The sequence below is a fragment of the Mycteria americana genome, chromosome 8, assembly GCF_035582795.1.
Source record: "Mycteria americana isolate JAX WOST 10 ecotype Jacksonville Zoo and Gardens chromosome 8, USCA_MyAme_1.0, whole genome shotgun sequence".
Taxonomy (NCBI): domain Eukaryota; kingdom Metazoa; phylum Chordata; class Aves; order Ciconiiformes; family Ciconiidae; genus Mycteria; species Mycteria americana.
The window spans coordinates 36155166-36172286 of NC_134372.1; the positions used below are offsets into that span (position 1 = coordinate 36155166).

General features: G+C 38.3%; 1 protein-coding gene across 7 annotated transcripts in view; it reads right to left on the minus strand.

Moving 5' to 3' along the window:
- Nucleotides 1-17121, minus strand: part of LOC142413956 (uncharacterized protein F13E9.13, mitochondrial-like) — a 54252-nt gene that overhangs the window by 24236 nt on the left and 12895 nt on the right. For 2 of the 7 annotated variants that reach the window (XM_075510711.1, XM_075510712.1), the window contains exons 5-7: nucleotides 13274-13424; nucleotides 10986-11113; nucleotides 3971-4832 (exon numbers count right to left, since the gene is read on the minus strand). In XM_075510711.1, coding sequence (XP_075366826.1) covers nucleotides 4642-4832; nucleotides 10986-11113; nucleotides 13274-13424 — 470 coding nt within the window. In that variant the 3' untranslated portion in view covers nucleotides 3971-4641. Of the gene's footprint in view, nucleotides 1-3970; nucleotides 4833-10985; nucleotides 11114-13273; nucleotides 13425-17121 lie in introns of those variants that run through there. The other 5 variants (XM_075510715.1, XM_075510716.1, XM_075510714.1 and 2 more) reach the window with 3 other exon arrangements.

Below are 17121 nucleotides of genomic sequence, written 5' to 3' on the forward strand. Positions count from 1 at the left end.
CTGGAGAGGCTGCAAACAACCTGAAGCTACAGCAAGCATCCCCATGCACTTCTCTCGAGAACCATGTAATGTAGCAATTTGTCATGGACTTCAAGATCTTGCTAAAGCCAAATATTTTGGTTTCCTTCCCCCTTCCTGCTCTGCCAGGACCTGCCTGCAAGTCCTTTATATTCCTCAGTTTCCCCCCCAGTGAGGAGGTTGTTGGAATAGGTGCAGGAAACAAGAACTGGACTCCAACTTGTAATCAGGGTGTCTGCAGAGTCAAAATAATGGGATGAAAGAACAGCCTAGCAGCTGGATCAGCTGCCTAAATGACACAGGGAAGAAAATCTCTGAAAATTATCCGTAAATCTTAGAAGCTTACATATTTTCAGCACCAAAATAGGTTAAAAACCACTTGTCTTATTAGGTCCAGATAAAAATATTTAAGTTTTATGAATGGAATGAGGGTTTATTAAGATTTATACATTGATTTAGACCACAAAGTCTATTATTACCAGTGAGTTTTATTTATCTATAATTTCACTAAAGAGACCCCCATTTTACTAGGTGTCTTTCCTGTACTAAAGGTGATACTGAATCTTCACGTAAAGTCATTTTGCTACACAAACGGACACTTATATTCTCTCTGCTGGTTCATAAGTTAACAGCGAGAACCACACGTGAAGTTCAGGTGGGCACCTTAGGGAACTGAGCTGTGGGCAATTACTGTTATATTTTCACAATCTATTTTTAAGTTTTTTCTGCTCAGCACAGAACGGACACGAGTAAGTACAGTAACTATGCAAGAGCAAAACCTGAGAGAAAGAAGAGATGCAACAAGAAAGGGAGGCCACTATCTGACATTTTAAAAGGGCAAATCGAAAGCAATCAACACCCAACAAAATGCTCAATGTAGGATGAGGTGATAGCTTAGGATATACTTAGGATACTGTAATGAGGCTAACAAGTGCTGTGTGTTTTAATGTAAATTAACACAAGATAATCTCTTCACATATGTAAGTGATGCACTTCAAATTAATTAATACATATTTAATAGAAGTCTTCTTGAACAGCTGTTATTTACTTCTGGAGTTTCTACACATTAGCACTGCCTGCTTTGTTCTGCTCTGAAGTTGTTCATGCTCCAAAATACTTTAACAACTTGGGCTGTATAAAAATTGAACACTCTTCCCAAAAGAGACAGCCTTTCTGATAACTTAATATTTTTACATTAAATATTCAAACACTTTCTGAACAAAAGGTCAAATTCTACTTACAGCATCTGTGTGAAACAGGCAAGCAGATGCTTAATGCTGCTAGACAAATACTTTCAGCACAAAGAATGACAAAGAGTTGGCGATCAGTCACATTTCCAGGCTTTAAAATCAGCTTTCTTTTACTTCTGTTCCCTAAATTCTGCACTTACCATTCATATGTAACAATACAGACCCAAATTATGGGCTGTTCCTTCCATAAATGTTACACAGTGGTGTGTTAAATGAAATCCTGACAGTGAAAGTGCTGTCTACAGTATTCATTGCATGTTATGAGTATTACACCAACTCATTAGGGTTTTTGTCTTACAAAGACTACTGTGTATGACATTACTTCATTTGGACCTTACATACAGCATTGAAGTAGTTCTCACCACCCTTTTTATTCAGACGAAAACCCATTTGAGTCCCAGTCACTTCTGGTTTTTAGGATTTGAATGCGTAGAAACCAATTCAAGAAACATGCTGGTAACACATTATATTTTCACACTCACAGTGATGAATATGACTTTTAGCAACTGTAATCAGTTTCTTTAAGCATAGTTATTGTCCTGGTGTCATCTGGGATAGAGTTAATTTCCTTCCTAGTAGCTGCTATAGGGCTGTGTTTTGGATTTAGTAGGAGAATAATGTTGATAACACACTGATGCTTTAGTTGTTGCTAAGTAATGTTTACACTGGTCAAGGACTTTTCAGCTTCCCGTGCTCTGCCAGGTGCACAAGAAGCTGGGAGGGGGCACAGCCGGGACAGCTGACCCCAACTGGCCAAAGGGCTATTCCAGACCATATGGCGTCATGCCCAGTATATGAACTGGGGAGTTGGCTGGGGAGCAGCGATCACTGCTCGGGGACAGGCTGGGCATCGGTCAGCGGGTGGTGAGTGATTGCATTGTGCATCACTTGTTTTGTACATTCTTTTATCATTATTATTTTCTCTTCCTCTACTGTCCTACTAAACTCTCTGTATTTCAACCCATGGGTTTTACTTTCTTTTCCCCGATTCTCTCCTCCATCCCACCAGGGTGGGGGGAGGGTGAGCAAGTGGCTGTATGGTGCTTAGTTGTTGACTGGGTTTAAACCATGACAGTTATCACTGAACAATCCTTATCAGTATATCGATTATAGTTTTCAGCTGACTAGTTGAAGGTATTTACTCTTCTTATGGCACTAGAGCACTGGCTAGTACTCGTTGGTTACATGTCAGCCTTTCTAGCTTACAGGTTTACTGAAAACTTTCAAAGTTGGTAACAATTGTATTAGAAAATACCTGTTGGGACAACCATCATTAAATCTTCTGTGCAATGATGTATGGAAATACATGCAACTTGTGAAAGGCCTGAAAACAGTCCTAAATACACAAAGGTGAAAAATATGTACTGATTTAAGCATACTGATATTACTGATATCTAAATTATTTCTTTTTTATTTAATGTGGTGGTTTTCTGAATAAAGAGGACATAAGATGGAACTCATTACTCAGGCTAAGAACTTAAAGACTAAATCAGATCAATGCTTTACCTGGTAAATATGCTGTGGGTGAATGAGTGTGTGGAAGGCAGATTTAGAAAGCATCTTCATGATCCTCAAATAATTCTGCACTGCCTATACCAGCAGCTTGGAGTTAGAGCTGCAGATGCAAGGAATGAGGAAGATGACCCAAATCCGCCCCCCAAGTGTGGCTGGTACAAGAACTGGGTTAGCTTTCAGCTAGAATCAGTTTCCTGATCCCCATGAGGCCACACAAATGCTCCTGCTGGCACAAGAGAAATGGTGGGGACAAGTGGTTGGGACAGAACTGTTAGTTTTGATGGAAGTCCAAACACATGCAGATTAAAATGCCTGTGTAAATGTGGACTTTGAAAAAGTAGTGCTGGCCACAATAAACAGGCTCCTGAAAGGATTTCTATGCATTGAACCTTTGTCAGCATATTTAGGAGGAAAAGAGAGAAAAGCAGAAGAATGCCAAGGTTGTCATAGGGTCTAAAGAATCTCTTTTCCAGGAGGTCAGCACACCAAAGGCAGTTCACTGGTTTTGATGGGAGTCATGTGGGAGACAGACTAGTCCAGAAAACAGAAGCATGAGAAGACAATCTCATACTGTGATGTTCTGGAATCACTATTATGCTAATGAAACTAAATTTCTTGAAAATCTTTTTGCGTTTGGAAGGTGGATGTATCTCTTGTTCTGAGAAGCATGGGCACTCTGCCAGCTGACACAAAAACCATGTTTGTATACTTGCTTTGATATCTACAGTATAACTTTCATTAGCATCAGCAGAAGCCTGATGCATAGATGTCAAGGAAAGAGAGAGAGAGAGATCCCAGAGGACAAATTTATCTCCCAGTCCCAAGGAATGAAAACATATGCCCACATTTTATACAACCATGACATAACAGGTATTCTTGGGTTATTTTAAACTTCCTTAGAGCTAAAAGATCAAATTCAAGGGGAATCTCTATGACATACACAGTGAGACTGTCATATTTTTCCTCTCCATTTTACAGGGAAAATGAAAATCTGTGTTTCCCTGTCAGCTTTAGTAGAAAGGTTTCTGTCATAATTACACCTTGTGTATTGGAAGAAACCTGGCAGTTTTTAACATCACTAATACTAGTCTGGAGGGGTACAAAGCTGTAGGAACTTGCTGAAAAATAACAATAAACCTTTATTAAAATTTCCAATTTTTGCAAAAACATTTTGACTAAATTCCAACTCTACTTAAAATGTAATTAAATATTTACATTTATTCTCTAATAAGTATTGTAAGTAAATCAATTTCCCAATTATCTTAAATTTTTGCATGGTATACAATTACTACATTTTTGTAATAAATGCACAATTCTAATGAAAAAATAATGATCTTGAACTTTAATAGAGCCCTTCATTTGAGGAGATGAAAGTGCTGTACATTCATTCATTTATTATGTCTTACAAACCCCGTGTGATGTAGGTACTATTATCATCATTTTACAGATGGGGAAACTGAAAGGCTAATTAACTTGTCCAATTTACAATACTCTTAGCTGTAAACTTAGAGCATCCTGTTGTACTCACAGGCAAAACAAAACGCAGCTCACCTGTGATGAATATTTACTACAAATTCTTAAACTCCATTTACTTATAGGAGAGAATATATTACACAAGCCTTCAGAGAGTTGGTTTTGCATTGGTGATGGCTTTGAGTGCCACAGAAGTGTGCTGCCTAGAAACAAACATCAGAGCACCAGTTTATTGTAAAGTGTCACCGTGTTTCCCAGCTAGTTATGGAGATGATGTGTGTTTTCATTTAATGTTATTAGCCATTCAAGCACACATTTGTGCATTAATTCTATACGCTGTATCATACTGCACTTATACACAGAAAAATACTGTTTGCTGACAAACTCATTCTCTCAGTTTACTTATGTGTTCCATAAACTTCTTTACTCGGTCAGGATCAACACCATTTGCCCAATAACCTTCTTTCTTGAAATACGAACCAATTATTAGAGCATTTGCATCCAAGTAATTCCTCACATTCTCCAAAGTCACTCCAGACCCAATCAACACAGGAATCTTCACAGCACGTTTAACCTCTGAAGAGAAGAAAAGCAAAATTAGGGTTAAGTCCCATCTTTGAAATTATCAAGACTCTAATTTGCGTAGTTTTTCAACAACAAAGAAAGGTGAGTATCAAGAAACTTATGATCACGGTATGTCTTGCTTCTACTATAGAATGAAACAAGTTCTCTAGAAAAAACACCTTTAGCTCTGAACAGCTGTTAAGAAAAATATCACTTTTATTTTATTTTGCATTCTATTGTTGTATGAAACACTGCAGAAGAGTATTCCTGGCCACATATCAGAGGATGGTTTCAGTGCTATGGAAGATATGAAAGTTGGGTCTTGTTACCATACCTGTACCCCTCTTTATTCTCAAGGAACAAGATTTAAGCAAGATTAAGTTGAATTGGCTGGCAGATAATGCACTGCATTTTACTATATTGCCTCATAAATTCATTTTTATTCCACATCCCTAGTAAGAAGAGATACTGGATGCAGGAAGTTTTTGCACAGCAGGACCAGACCCTTTTACTTAACTGTGACTGTTACCATCACGCTTAGAGGCTCCGTTCTGCTTGAGGTACTACACATACATGGAAAGGAGCTATCGTTTACTACTGTGTTGCAGTAGCACGCAGTATAGATTCCAGGCAAACCAGGTCCATTGCCTTGACAAAGGATTTGCTGATGCTGGAGTGACCATGTGGACTCCCATGCCCCGTGTGGAGTCTTAACTGTGTTCTCAATTTCCCTCACCTTAAGACGTGAATAATCACCTCCTCTGGTCTTTCCACAAAGTAATCAAAATACAGCTACAAGAATAAGATGCCATTCTTGTTTCCATTCATTGTATCAGCTCAGATTCTTTTTTGCAAGTCTGGTGAGATCGTTACAGTCGCAGAAGTATTCAGCAGAGCTGTGCTCATTGCAATTCTTCAGTCATCAGTTTAAATCACAATAATGGTAGTTGGACTGGTGTGTATTTCTGCCAGGTCTCCTTGCTGAATTTATGCCATGTTGACAACTAGTAGAAGATCTTCAGTGAAGAAACAAGAAGGGCCTTATTCACAGGGAATGGAAAAGGAACGTGCTCTCTACTTCATGATAAATTTCAAGGACTTGGAAGTAGGAAAGCAAGCAGTGGTCATATAGACTACATGGATAGCTCCAGCTAGTTTACCAGAAAGCAAAAGATAGTACTGATAAAGACTACTTCTCTTTCTATGAATGGCAATGGAACAAAAAAGCCAATTATTGTTTCTATATACAGTATGTTACTTAATTATCTGACCCTTTACCTGGCTCCAAAAGGAGAAATAGACAAAATATCAAAACAGGGCTCAAAATATTACAGATCCACTTCATCCCTCACGCACAGGGTTGGATTTCAGTCCACGGTTCAGGTGATCACGTTCACTGTGAAATGCATGCAGTCTGACAGACCTGACTGTGCAGAAACTGATCTATGGCTCAGTTACCATAGTTCACATTTTTTAGAATAAAAACAAAAGGGGATGGCTGTTTTGACCATGGAAAGGTTCCCAAAGATAAATAAAAGGTTATTAAGAGTATTTTCTGAAGAACTTGGGTCAGTACTAGCTCTGGAAAAAAAAAATTAAAAATCCCAGTTCAAGAATTACTAAGCATCCTTCTCCTCCTTTCATTTCAAACTGACCATCCCAAAAGCGACTCACAGGACTGGATGCTTCATCCCTTACTTAGAGAAAAGTTGTGAGGCATTATTTCTGACCTTTAAAAACATATAAATTGCTTTAATTGGTGATAAGCTGACGTTAGATGGTTAGAGCTTGAGGTAACTAGGGAAAGCATATATGCAACATATAAAAGTCTGCTTCAAAACACTTTAAATGAAGTTTCATCAGAAGCCTAACTTATTCATTATGCTTCAGGGAAGACTAATTATTTATCACCGTCCTACTTCACCGAAGAAAGGGGATCAATTAAAATGCTCTTGAACCTCTTTTTAGGTCACATGCCCTACCATTTTTCCATCTAGGAACAATAACTCCTTCTTACAAACATTTTAACACAAAAATAAAACCATTCCACATAGTCTGTATTGAAAATTTTAAACAAATCAGATGGATCACGCATCTATGATTAAAACTATAGTTATTTTTACGCATATTTTATATTCTTATAGTAATCCTGCTTACAACAACAAAATAATTCATTTTTAGTTATTTATAGCATTATTACTGAAATCCTGTTCTAGAAAAATCAGAATTTTATTTCTATAGTATCTACATGCTCTTAGAAGTATATCTGCTTTACATAGACACCAATGCATAATTAAGGTGCTACAACTGACCGGAGATTTGTGCAACAGTACTTTACTGTATTCCCAGAGGAACTTCGTTCCAAGTCAATATTTGTTTTTACAACAAGTGGTGAGGCGCATTAGCAGGTAGTTGTTTTACAATTCTTTCACATCAGCAGGAAAAAAGAAGAGCCAAATAATTAAACAGAGCATGATCACATGGGTGTAAGACAATAGCTTAGCCCTACTAGGCAAAGAGGAAAAACCAGTGAAACCTGAGACTGCTGTGAAACTATGAAAAACCCCAAAGCTTTCCAAAGTAGCAAGGTATCCAACTCCTGCTGTGATCCACACATGACACATGGAGTCTACACGCATCTCCTGTGCTGGAGATTTATCGAGATTGACAATGTGAAGAATGGCAATGGGAGTGCTCAGTCTGCAATGAGACTGGGTTACCTAATTAAGTATGCTACAGATGCTACTTTTAAGTCATTTCCAAGCACATCAAGGCCTAAAGTTGATTAGTAGAAGGTGATTTGTCTATTGGCTGTGTTAATACAAATTCCAACTTGTAAAAGAAAATAAAGCAACAGCAGTGAGATATGCTTTTGCATGGCAATGTTCAGTCACTGTCAAGATGTCTCTAAACAGAGCTTTGCTTTAAATTTCTCAGCTTTCTTGGCTTTCTTCTTCTATGTTTTTGACGCAAAGAGAAAAGGAGACAATTTTGTGATGTTACAGTAACAAGATCCTAAAGTTTACACAACTTGCACATTTCTCTATTTCAATAAACTGTAACTAGAGGGCAGTGTGCTCTTTCTTGTGACAGTACATCTGCAGACATGTCTTTAATAAAATCAAATGAAATAGTGCTTGGTTGCAAAGCACAATGAAAGCATTTGAACTATGGTATGCACAAGTTACATGAAATAAAGGCCAAATGCTCCTAGCTTGAAAACAATGGCAAAGAGCAGCATAAAAATAAGCACCACTGTGCCAATAACTTGCTCGACTACTCTTCTTTAACAGCTTTTTCATATGCAGTAATCACTGCAGTGTGCAGTACCGTACACAACACTGTTTATGGTAATGCTCCACTGTAACACATTTTAGTTTTTTAATTTAAAGGACTTTTTCTCTGTCATTAAATCTAGGGCTTACAAAAAGTACAGATCAGAGACTCACATCTCCTGTTTATCTCTATGAGGGTACTGCAAAGGCAGCAGCCTCTATTTTGACCTAAATGTGCCATCAAAAGGTGAGAGGGTGAATCAGTCTTGATGCTCCCTTTATGAACAATAACTAAGGAGGGGACAGTCACAGCCAGCTGTTGAGTTGCATGATGTACCCCATTTTCCACTCGTTACTCAGCTGAGGCCATTTGCTTTGTTCACACAGATAACTAAGGAGTCATTATACAAAGCTTTGATCACTTAAAATACAGCCTGGATGTGAAGCAGGTATTTCAGCAAAGAGAAAACCCGATAGATTCACTCTCCAACCAAAGAATGATTCACAATGTAGCAAACTGGAACAAACTTCTACAACCTCTTAAATGAAAATATGGGTTATTAAATAAATTAATTTAATTCAAAATGCTCAGCTATAATTCCTGCTCCTTAATAACCTGAAGTCTGATTTTTAGACCTTGTACTCTGTCGATCACTGGTGCCTGGTACACCCAGAGAGCCCCAAAGCAAGGCCTGCTAGGTGCTGCGAGGAGCGATGCTGATGGTTGCCTATGGGAAGGCAGTGGCACAAACTACAAACAAAATCCTACTGAACACAGTTCTCTGGCTTGACAGGGAAACACTCATTTTCCACACCCCATCACAAATCAGTCAATTCAACACAGAGACACAAAGGCAAAAACACTTCTATATTAGTGCACAACAAAGCTGAAAAAAAAGACATGACAAAAATCTCATCTGTCTCTTGGTTCTGCTTTCAAGAGATGCTTTGCAGTGTGATGAAAGGTGCCCAATTGTGTGTATCATCGTAATACAGCACTTCCAGGGCTGCATAAATTCGTGAAATGCAAAATTTCACTCACATCAACACCAACTTTGTGGACTGTATGTCTGATTCCTTTTAAGAATCTGCTGACATAGATATGCCTAATTTGTCATTTCCTTATACCTCGGAATATTGCTATTTAAGTTCTTCTCTTAACTGTTTTAAGCCAACATCCTTCTTATAAGAGGGCTTGCTAACATCTGAAATCCTGTGACTTAAGTAAAATAAATCCATGATCCACAGATTCTTGCTTTCATAGCAGAAATCCAAACACAAAATTAACGTGTGTACTTCATTACAGCTGCCATCTGTGATTCATTTTGTTCTTTGGACCCAGAAAGAGAACAAGACAGAGACTGACATGTTTGTTCACATGAAAGCAAAGCAGAAGCCGTGGTGCTGTCTGGTTGGAGTTCTGTGATAAAAAAACCCTATGGGCCTAGAGGTCAGGTTTTGCTCTCTGAATCGGGAAATCAATGAAGGTTGCATGTGTATATGTGAAAGCAGAATTTAACCTAGGATTTTGCCCTAAGACTTATCAAATTCTTTTTTAAATTATTTAATCTGCATTAAGGGTGGTGGAGGCATTCATTGCAGGCAGGATGGAGCTCTAGATTAACAAAATTTTGTAGTTTTGAAAATATGCCTAGGTTTCAGGGTCACCTGTTCCATGTATCATTTCTAGTTTACTGTACCAAAAGACCCAACTAATTCAAGAGTTCCATATTCACAACAAACCATCATTTTCTTTTTAACATTGGTGATTGAAGCATAGTAATTTATAACCTATTTGGCAAAAAGTTTAATATGTATGAAATAAAAGCCCATTTTGACAAACTCAACATTCCTTTTAAATGCTGTTAAGCATGTATGATATAGGTAAAACCCTGAAAACACTGAATGATTTCATATTATTTCAAAAGATGTTTGAGATCCAGGTATCTATGGCAAGTAAAGTATGGTTTTCACCCTCATCAGCTAACGTAAGTTGAATACAATTCACTCTGCACTGGAACTTCAAAACATGCGAAGTTTAAGCACGCCAGCAAAAATAAAACCTAAAAAAAAATACACATTCTATTTTATGCAGTGAGGCCCTCAAATTCAAGCCATTAATCTAAATTAAAATTAGTGATGAAAATCAAATGCCCCCATGATAGAACTTTAATTCTAGCATGGGAGCAATCCATTTTCATGAAGACAGCCCAAACTTATGCCAATACAAAACATGAAGAATCACATAAAACTTTTGCAAAGGTTAGAGCTCATAGGTCAAATGACTCTCCCTTGATAAAAAGCCCACACCATTTCAAAATTATTTTGATGTAATATCTTTCTATCTCCCAATGAACTTGTATTCTTTCTGAAAATCTTCTAAGCAGTATTTTCCCTGATATTCCTGTTTGGAATGTTGCTTTATCAAAATGCCTCTGTTCTTGCAGGACTTCCATTTTCATAGTGAAAGATAAAAATGCTTAACTCTTCAATGGAAAGATTTATAGTTAGTTAGTTTTCTAATGAGGCTATAAAGTAGCTTTTTCTTATATTAAGACTTTTTAGAAATGGAACAGGTTTTTTTTTAATGTGTTTTACATACATTTTTTACATTTTTTTTTCATTTAAGCCTCAACATCATTCAGTGTTATAAAAGCTTGAAATAATTTTCATTTTTGTCTCACCAAATTGTCGTTTAGAAACATATGACAGCCAATCTGAATAGCACCTCAATCACATTAGTTCTGCTGTATCAAATCAAACCCTACAGCGAGTTACTTTTCTTCCCTCTTTTTTTTCCTTAAGGATAAGGAATATATAGATTTCTTTCTACATTAATCCAGAAGCTGATTCACTGCCTGTTGTTCGACCTTCGTATGACAGCTCTCACCTTTCAGCTCCTGAGGATCTGCGGGCAAGCCGGTAGCCGTGCCAGTCAGTACAACCCCATCAGCCAGGAACAGCTCAGCAGCCGAAGCCGTCTCGGCCACACCGACATCTGCCGTCAGGGCGTGAGCACTGTAAACAGCAGGAACGTACCCCGTGGTTACTGTCCACGCACACATTCATTATCCATCTTGTTGAATGTTTAGACTGCATTTCTTCATCTTCCCCGCTGTCAGAACAACCAAAGGCAGGCTTTGTGAGAGAGGGTCAGTGTCCTGTTTTAAAATGGGAAGTAAAATTGCGATACAAACAAGAGGAAAAAACGCAACCTTTTCCATCAGGGAGCCATAACTGATCAGTCTATTGCTCTGGGTCTCCTGTCTCTAAAGAGTGATTGCTAAGTGTGAACTACCAAGTGTCAATTGAGACAGCTGCTTGTATGTCGAGCACCTGTATTTCAGAAGTGTTGAGCACACACAGCTCTCTGACTTCAAGTGGGAGTTGTGGATGTGCAGTCATTCATAAATCAGATTCTATTGCCTAGAACAGAATTAACACCCTCCACTTCATTTCACGAAGTCCAACTAACAGAAAGTATAGTTATTACCTATGATATAATCACAGGAATCATCTTACGCAGCGGTTACAAACATCAATTACCTGCAACCTAGCTTTTCAACAGCCATCTTTGATATATGGGTGGCGTACTTTGTCTGAAACCTATAGCAATAGCAGCTTTTAATTTAAACAGTTCTAAACTTTGAAAGAATTCCAGCCATTGCTGGTTCAACACCTGACTTTGTTGTTTCTATATTTCCATTTAAGTAGAAAACAATGGCTATGGCCAACATGTTGCAGTGATGAGTGGTGATGGAGCCAACCTCTTTCCTGGATCAGCCTGAATGGAAAACACTTTTGAGGGGGGCCATGCTCTGGCCATATTCAGAGGCAGCATGTGTGTGCAGTGTGTTCCACTCATGGCGATGGATGCAAAAGGAAGTACGCTAACTCCCTTTCTGCAGCTGGAGAGAGGCAGGCCTAAGTACCTACTACATACAATGAGGTTGAAACGGAACTTAAGAGTAGTAGGCACCCTAAAACTAGCACGTGGAGGGTAGCCATAACACAGCAAGTAGACTACAAAAATAGTTTCGCCCCATTTAAAGAACAGAAGGCTAGCAGCTCTCAGTGGCAGGCATATTTTTCTACATTAAAAGACTCAACCAACAAGTCCTTTAACATTTCCTTCTCAGCTTATGAATCTGCCTGAAACAAAAACCTCTTCTCTGTTCTTAAAAAACCCTTTGAACAGGAAGTACAATTCAAATATGAATTCATCAATTGTCAAGACAAAGAAAAAAAAATCACAATGCAATCAATTTTTTATAAAAAGTCTAATGCAATGTATTTTTATTTATACATACAGACATATATATATATAAAAAGAAATCATTAGAAAGAAAACACTCTGAAAGGACCTTAAAAACTTAATTTGACCATGCTGCATTGTTTCCTTTCTATTTTGAAATTTATTACCTGTTTATTAGGTATTTAAAATCTTCCAGACTTGGTTATTCTCATGATTACCCACATACTACACACAAACATTTTAATTAGGTTATTTAGCATGTATAATACATAATACTCGAGCAGTTCTTCTGGGGGAAAAAAAAAACCAGAGAGTGACATCTAAATAGCTGAAAGTACCATGTGACAGTTATGATAAAGTATCAGCAGAAAAGAAACTGGATTCATCTGTCATAAGTTCCTTCTGTTTGATAATCATAGAACATAATCCGTACATAGACAGCACTGATTTAAGTAGAAGAAACCAGTATTATTGGCAGGAAGGAGAAAAAAGAGAATAGCTTTTTAAAATGCCAAAATATGATTTGGATGCTTTTATATGGCAACTGCTTGCATAACTAAAAATAACCCTGGGTGCCTAGCCTCCAGAAACAAAATTTCTTTAAACATAATAGGCATATACACAAGTATACATATCTGACCTAATACCAGATGCAAAACTTTTACAGTCTGCATTTATAAATCCTGAAGGTTAAACAACTGCAAACTTCACAGATGCAGCAACCTGCAGCTTACAGGTGCAAATTTATTTTTAAACATATGCCCTAATAGCACTGCAAGACCTTGCTTGAACAATAAAGTTCTCCCTATATTATTAACTTTCCTGACACTAAATAGGCATTAAAAAAAAAAATCAGAAAATGGAGAAAAATATAAGATCATTATTACATTCATATTTACATGAACTATTGCTATTGTATTTACCTATGTTTCTTTTTGATATCAGCAAAAATCTGAATGTTCTCTGCTCCTACTTGTTTTCTGTATCGTAGCAGGTTACCTGCACAGGCATTTATAATCCCTTCATCAGCAACATGCGAAAACACAAACCCTTCAGCCCGGATAAAATCAAGACCTGAAAAAAAAAATTAGCAATATCTTAGCTAAACTTAAGACTGAAAAACAGAAATAGTAAAAACAAACAAAACCCCACCTTACTGCCCCTCTTACTTGATCCCAACACAAGTTGTTCCGTATGCTTTAGGACTAACCAACCTTGCTTTTCCACATATTTAAGTTTTACATTCTTTATTTTCACCCATATTCTCTCTGACTTCTTCTTTCCATCTTACGACCTTCAACTCCCTTCTCTCCCATAAAGCCCACCAGTTTTCTCCCTATCCCCATGGTTCCCTTCTCTTTCTCAGCCCCTATCAGTTTGTTCCTGTGTGGCTCAGAACAGGCGGCTGCACACCCTGCCTTGCCTCTTGCCATGACGTGCCAGTGGGCACGTGCCGACAGAGGAGCAGGTAGGTCAAAACACAGCTCCTTTGTCCTAACAATGTGTCTTCTCTCTAAAAAGGGTCATTAACTTGGGTCTCTCCCCTCTTCCCAGATAGTCTTTCATTGTATTACTTCTTTCCCAACATCTATTCCCCTGTTAAATATGCCTGAAGTTGGCCATCAGGTCAAAAAGCATCAAGGACATGGACACAGACAGAGGAATAGCATTAAGTCTTCTTTCTTTAGGAAACTAGGCAAGAAAACACAGCCTGTGGCATATTAACCTGTTGACTCTGCATCTGAATGTAGCTTGTGTTTTCTACACAGCACCACATCAACAAATGACTTCTAGAGCTGTGCCAAAGGTACAAAAAGATAAGGTTTGGGAAGAGTGAAACATTTTCTACTCTACTCCGAACTTACTCCGACTATCAACTCTACCATGTCTTTGCAATGCAGTTTCCACCATATTAATTCCTTTTTTGCACTGGGAAGGTTTTGTGGGATGGATACTTAAGAGGAGGATTACGAATAGCAATGACTTCACACAGGCCATTCATCTACTCTCAGGGACCCCCTATGCGGCCTTGAAATATCTGTGTTGAAATACTGAAGCCTTGGGCCATGGTGTAATAAGCCCACAGCTGTGAGGCACAAGATTGAATTATGGACTCCCTTTTTGTACTCTCCTCTTCTCTCCAGTCTTTCATAGCCTTAAGTTTATTTCACCTGTCACTTAACATACATGTAAAAGCTCTGCACTCATCTTGTGCAGCTTTTGCTGTTCTTCCAGTTTACTTTAGAGGTCTCTTCCAGGCCCTTCTGAAGCTCTGCTGCTGCTCCAGCTTTGGAGTCAGCTGCATATTTAATTAGAGCTGACATCATACCAAGGAAACCAATGCATGTGAAAGCAGCCATCAAGGATGCAATCCCACCCACCAGAGAACTGCTTAGCCAAGAGAGGCCTCACCTTAACACATTTCAAATATAAACATAAACGATCTTTAAAATGTATTTACCAGATGACAAAGTGCCTGTTTGTTTTAAAATTTCAGTTTCATTCCAAAAGCCCTGAAGTTGCAGAAACAGAAGCTTATGCCTGATAGAGAAGAGCCTGTATTGCTTAGCAACACAGACTCCAGCAAACAAGAAACATCACAGATGGATGCCAAATCAAATATGAGCTGTCCTACGCCTTGAGATTAGCAGGTGAAAAGCATGGAGTATTCTCAGGATCCAAAGACAAGAGTGTGCCACAAGTATAGTTACAGGTGCTAGCAGACATTGGGTAGTAAACACAGTGGAATAGCTAGATTGAGATTTCTGCATCTAGGAACAAAAGCTATAGGTTCTGTTTAAATCACCCAAGTTTACCGTACAATTCAGAGTTAAATAAGAAAAATTACTTCTCCTCTAATCTTAAGACTATCAATGAGTCTAGAGATATGTTACATTTTCACAGCAATCCTAATGTCTAACTCAGGACAGGGGCTATTCATTGAGTAACTTCATTTATTGAAGTCACTGCTTACATGTTGTTTGTTGATGCTTGGTTTGTGTTTCCTTAACTTAGTAATTTAAGACTTTTTGCTAAACATTAGAATTGCACTTAGTTTAACAAGGCTGCACTCTCTATCTGGGTTTTTGGGGGCTATGAAAATACAAATTTTAACCAACTGTAATAGGTGCAGGCACCAAATCATTACCCTTCTGTTTTATGAAGCCATAATCACATTCTGCTAATGAATTCATTTTTATGCTCATGAAATTGTGAGAATGATACAATTGCTTACTTTCACATTTGGCAAGTTGAAAAGTAATAGCCGTTGAATAGTTAATAGGCAGTCCCATTTCTGACTTATATGGGAACAAAAAAATTTTGTAATCTCATTGGAAAACAAGAACAGGAAATTTCCAACAAAACCTAATAAACAAAACTTCAAGACTATATTAAGAACATGGATTCAAGTAACCAGCTGCTGCAAGGCCTGTTCAAGGAACTAGAGCTTGTCTCTTTCAAAAGTTAATGTTACTCCACTTACTTTAATCCTACTTAAACAGCTTTACCTAAACAGCTGTGGAGGTCTATCAATTGTAGAGAAAAGCTTTATTTTTTTCTTTCATTCCCATGATAAATTATGATTAAAAGGAAAAAAACATGACAGACTGAAACACTTCTTTTGCTGGGTGAGAAAATACTGCAAGACTGAGTTGACGGAGGGAATAGTACTTCTACTTTATCCATCTTAAATGCTGCAAACATACATATCACTGCATTTTAACACCACAAAACAGTGAATTAGATGCAACCATTGGATGCCCTTTCTTAGGTATGTTCCTTCCTTGAGTTATAAAGTCAAAAGGAACTGGGAGCTAGGATTTACTGCTTTCACAGAAATGGGATCTGGCCTCTGCAAGGCAGCAGCTCCTGGCTGCTGCTGAATTTTGGACTTCAGGCAAACATCTTTGCCTTTACACAACAGCAAGATGCTGCAGGTAACGTTACTGGTGATACCTTGTTTTGTATGTGCAGTAAATTCTGGCTCCCAGCTCTTTTTGCCTTCCTAATTCAAAAAGAATCTCAAAGACTGATTTTGTGCTGAAAATGAAAACTCAGAGGAGTATTGACTTTGCCTGCTTTGATGCTAGAGGCATACAGTCTCCGTGCTGCAAAGACCCTTTACTACTCAGGACATCGTCTTACAGCAGCTCTTCCCATGCTCCGCAGGAATTGCTGGCCTGGGAGAAGCGTCTCCAGCAGAGTCCGCAGCGCTCACTGCCTTGCTCTGCAGCACCTGTAGATGCTCCCAAGGCATGCACACCTCTGCTGCAGTTCTCAGCTTAGCTGCCTTCCCTCCACCACAGCATTAATATGGTGGCAGTTAAAAAGAAAAACAAAAAAGCAGTATACAATTCTGCCCAATTCTATTTCACCTTAAACAGTATCATGGGCTGTAGCAAGTAAATTCCCATGGAGGATATCTCTGCGGGTGGGTGAGGGAAAGGAACAGTCTCAGACAGCAAAGCTGTATTTATAAAAGACAGAGATATCTGGGTACCTGGGATATCTTCTGATATGAATCCTCACTTAATCAGCTACCAACTGTGTCATTATCATTGATGAAGACTACTTCAGAAATGGGATTTCAGTAACATGATCCTTAAAGGAAAAAAGGGCAGTTTCACAGTCAGGTAGAGATGCAGTTGGACTAGATGATTATTTTAAGTCCCTTCCAGCTGAACTATTCTATTCTAAATTTATGAGAAGAGAGAAGATAAACTTAAAAACTGAGCCCTGATTCATGACGAGTGTAACACAGGCTCACCTG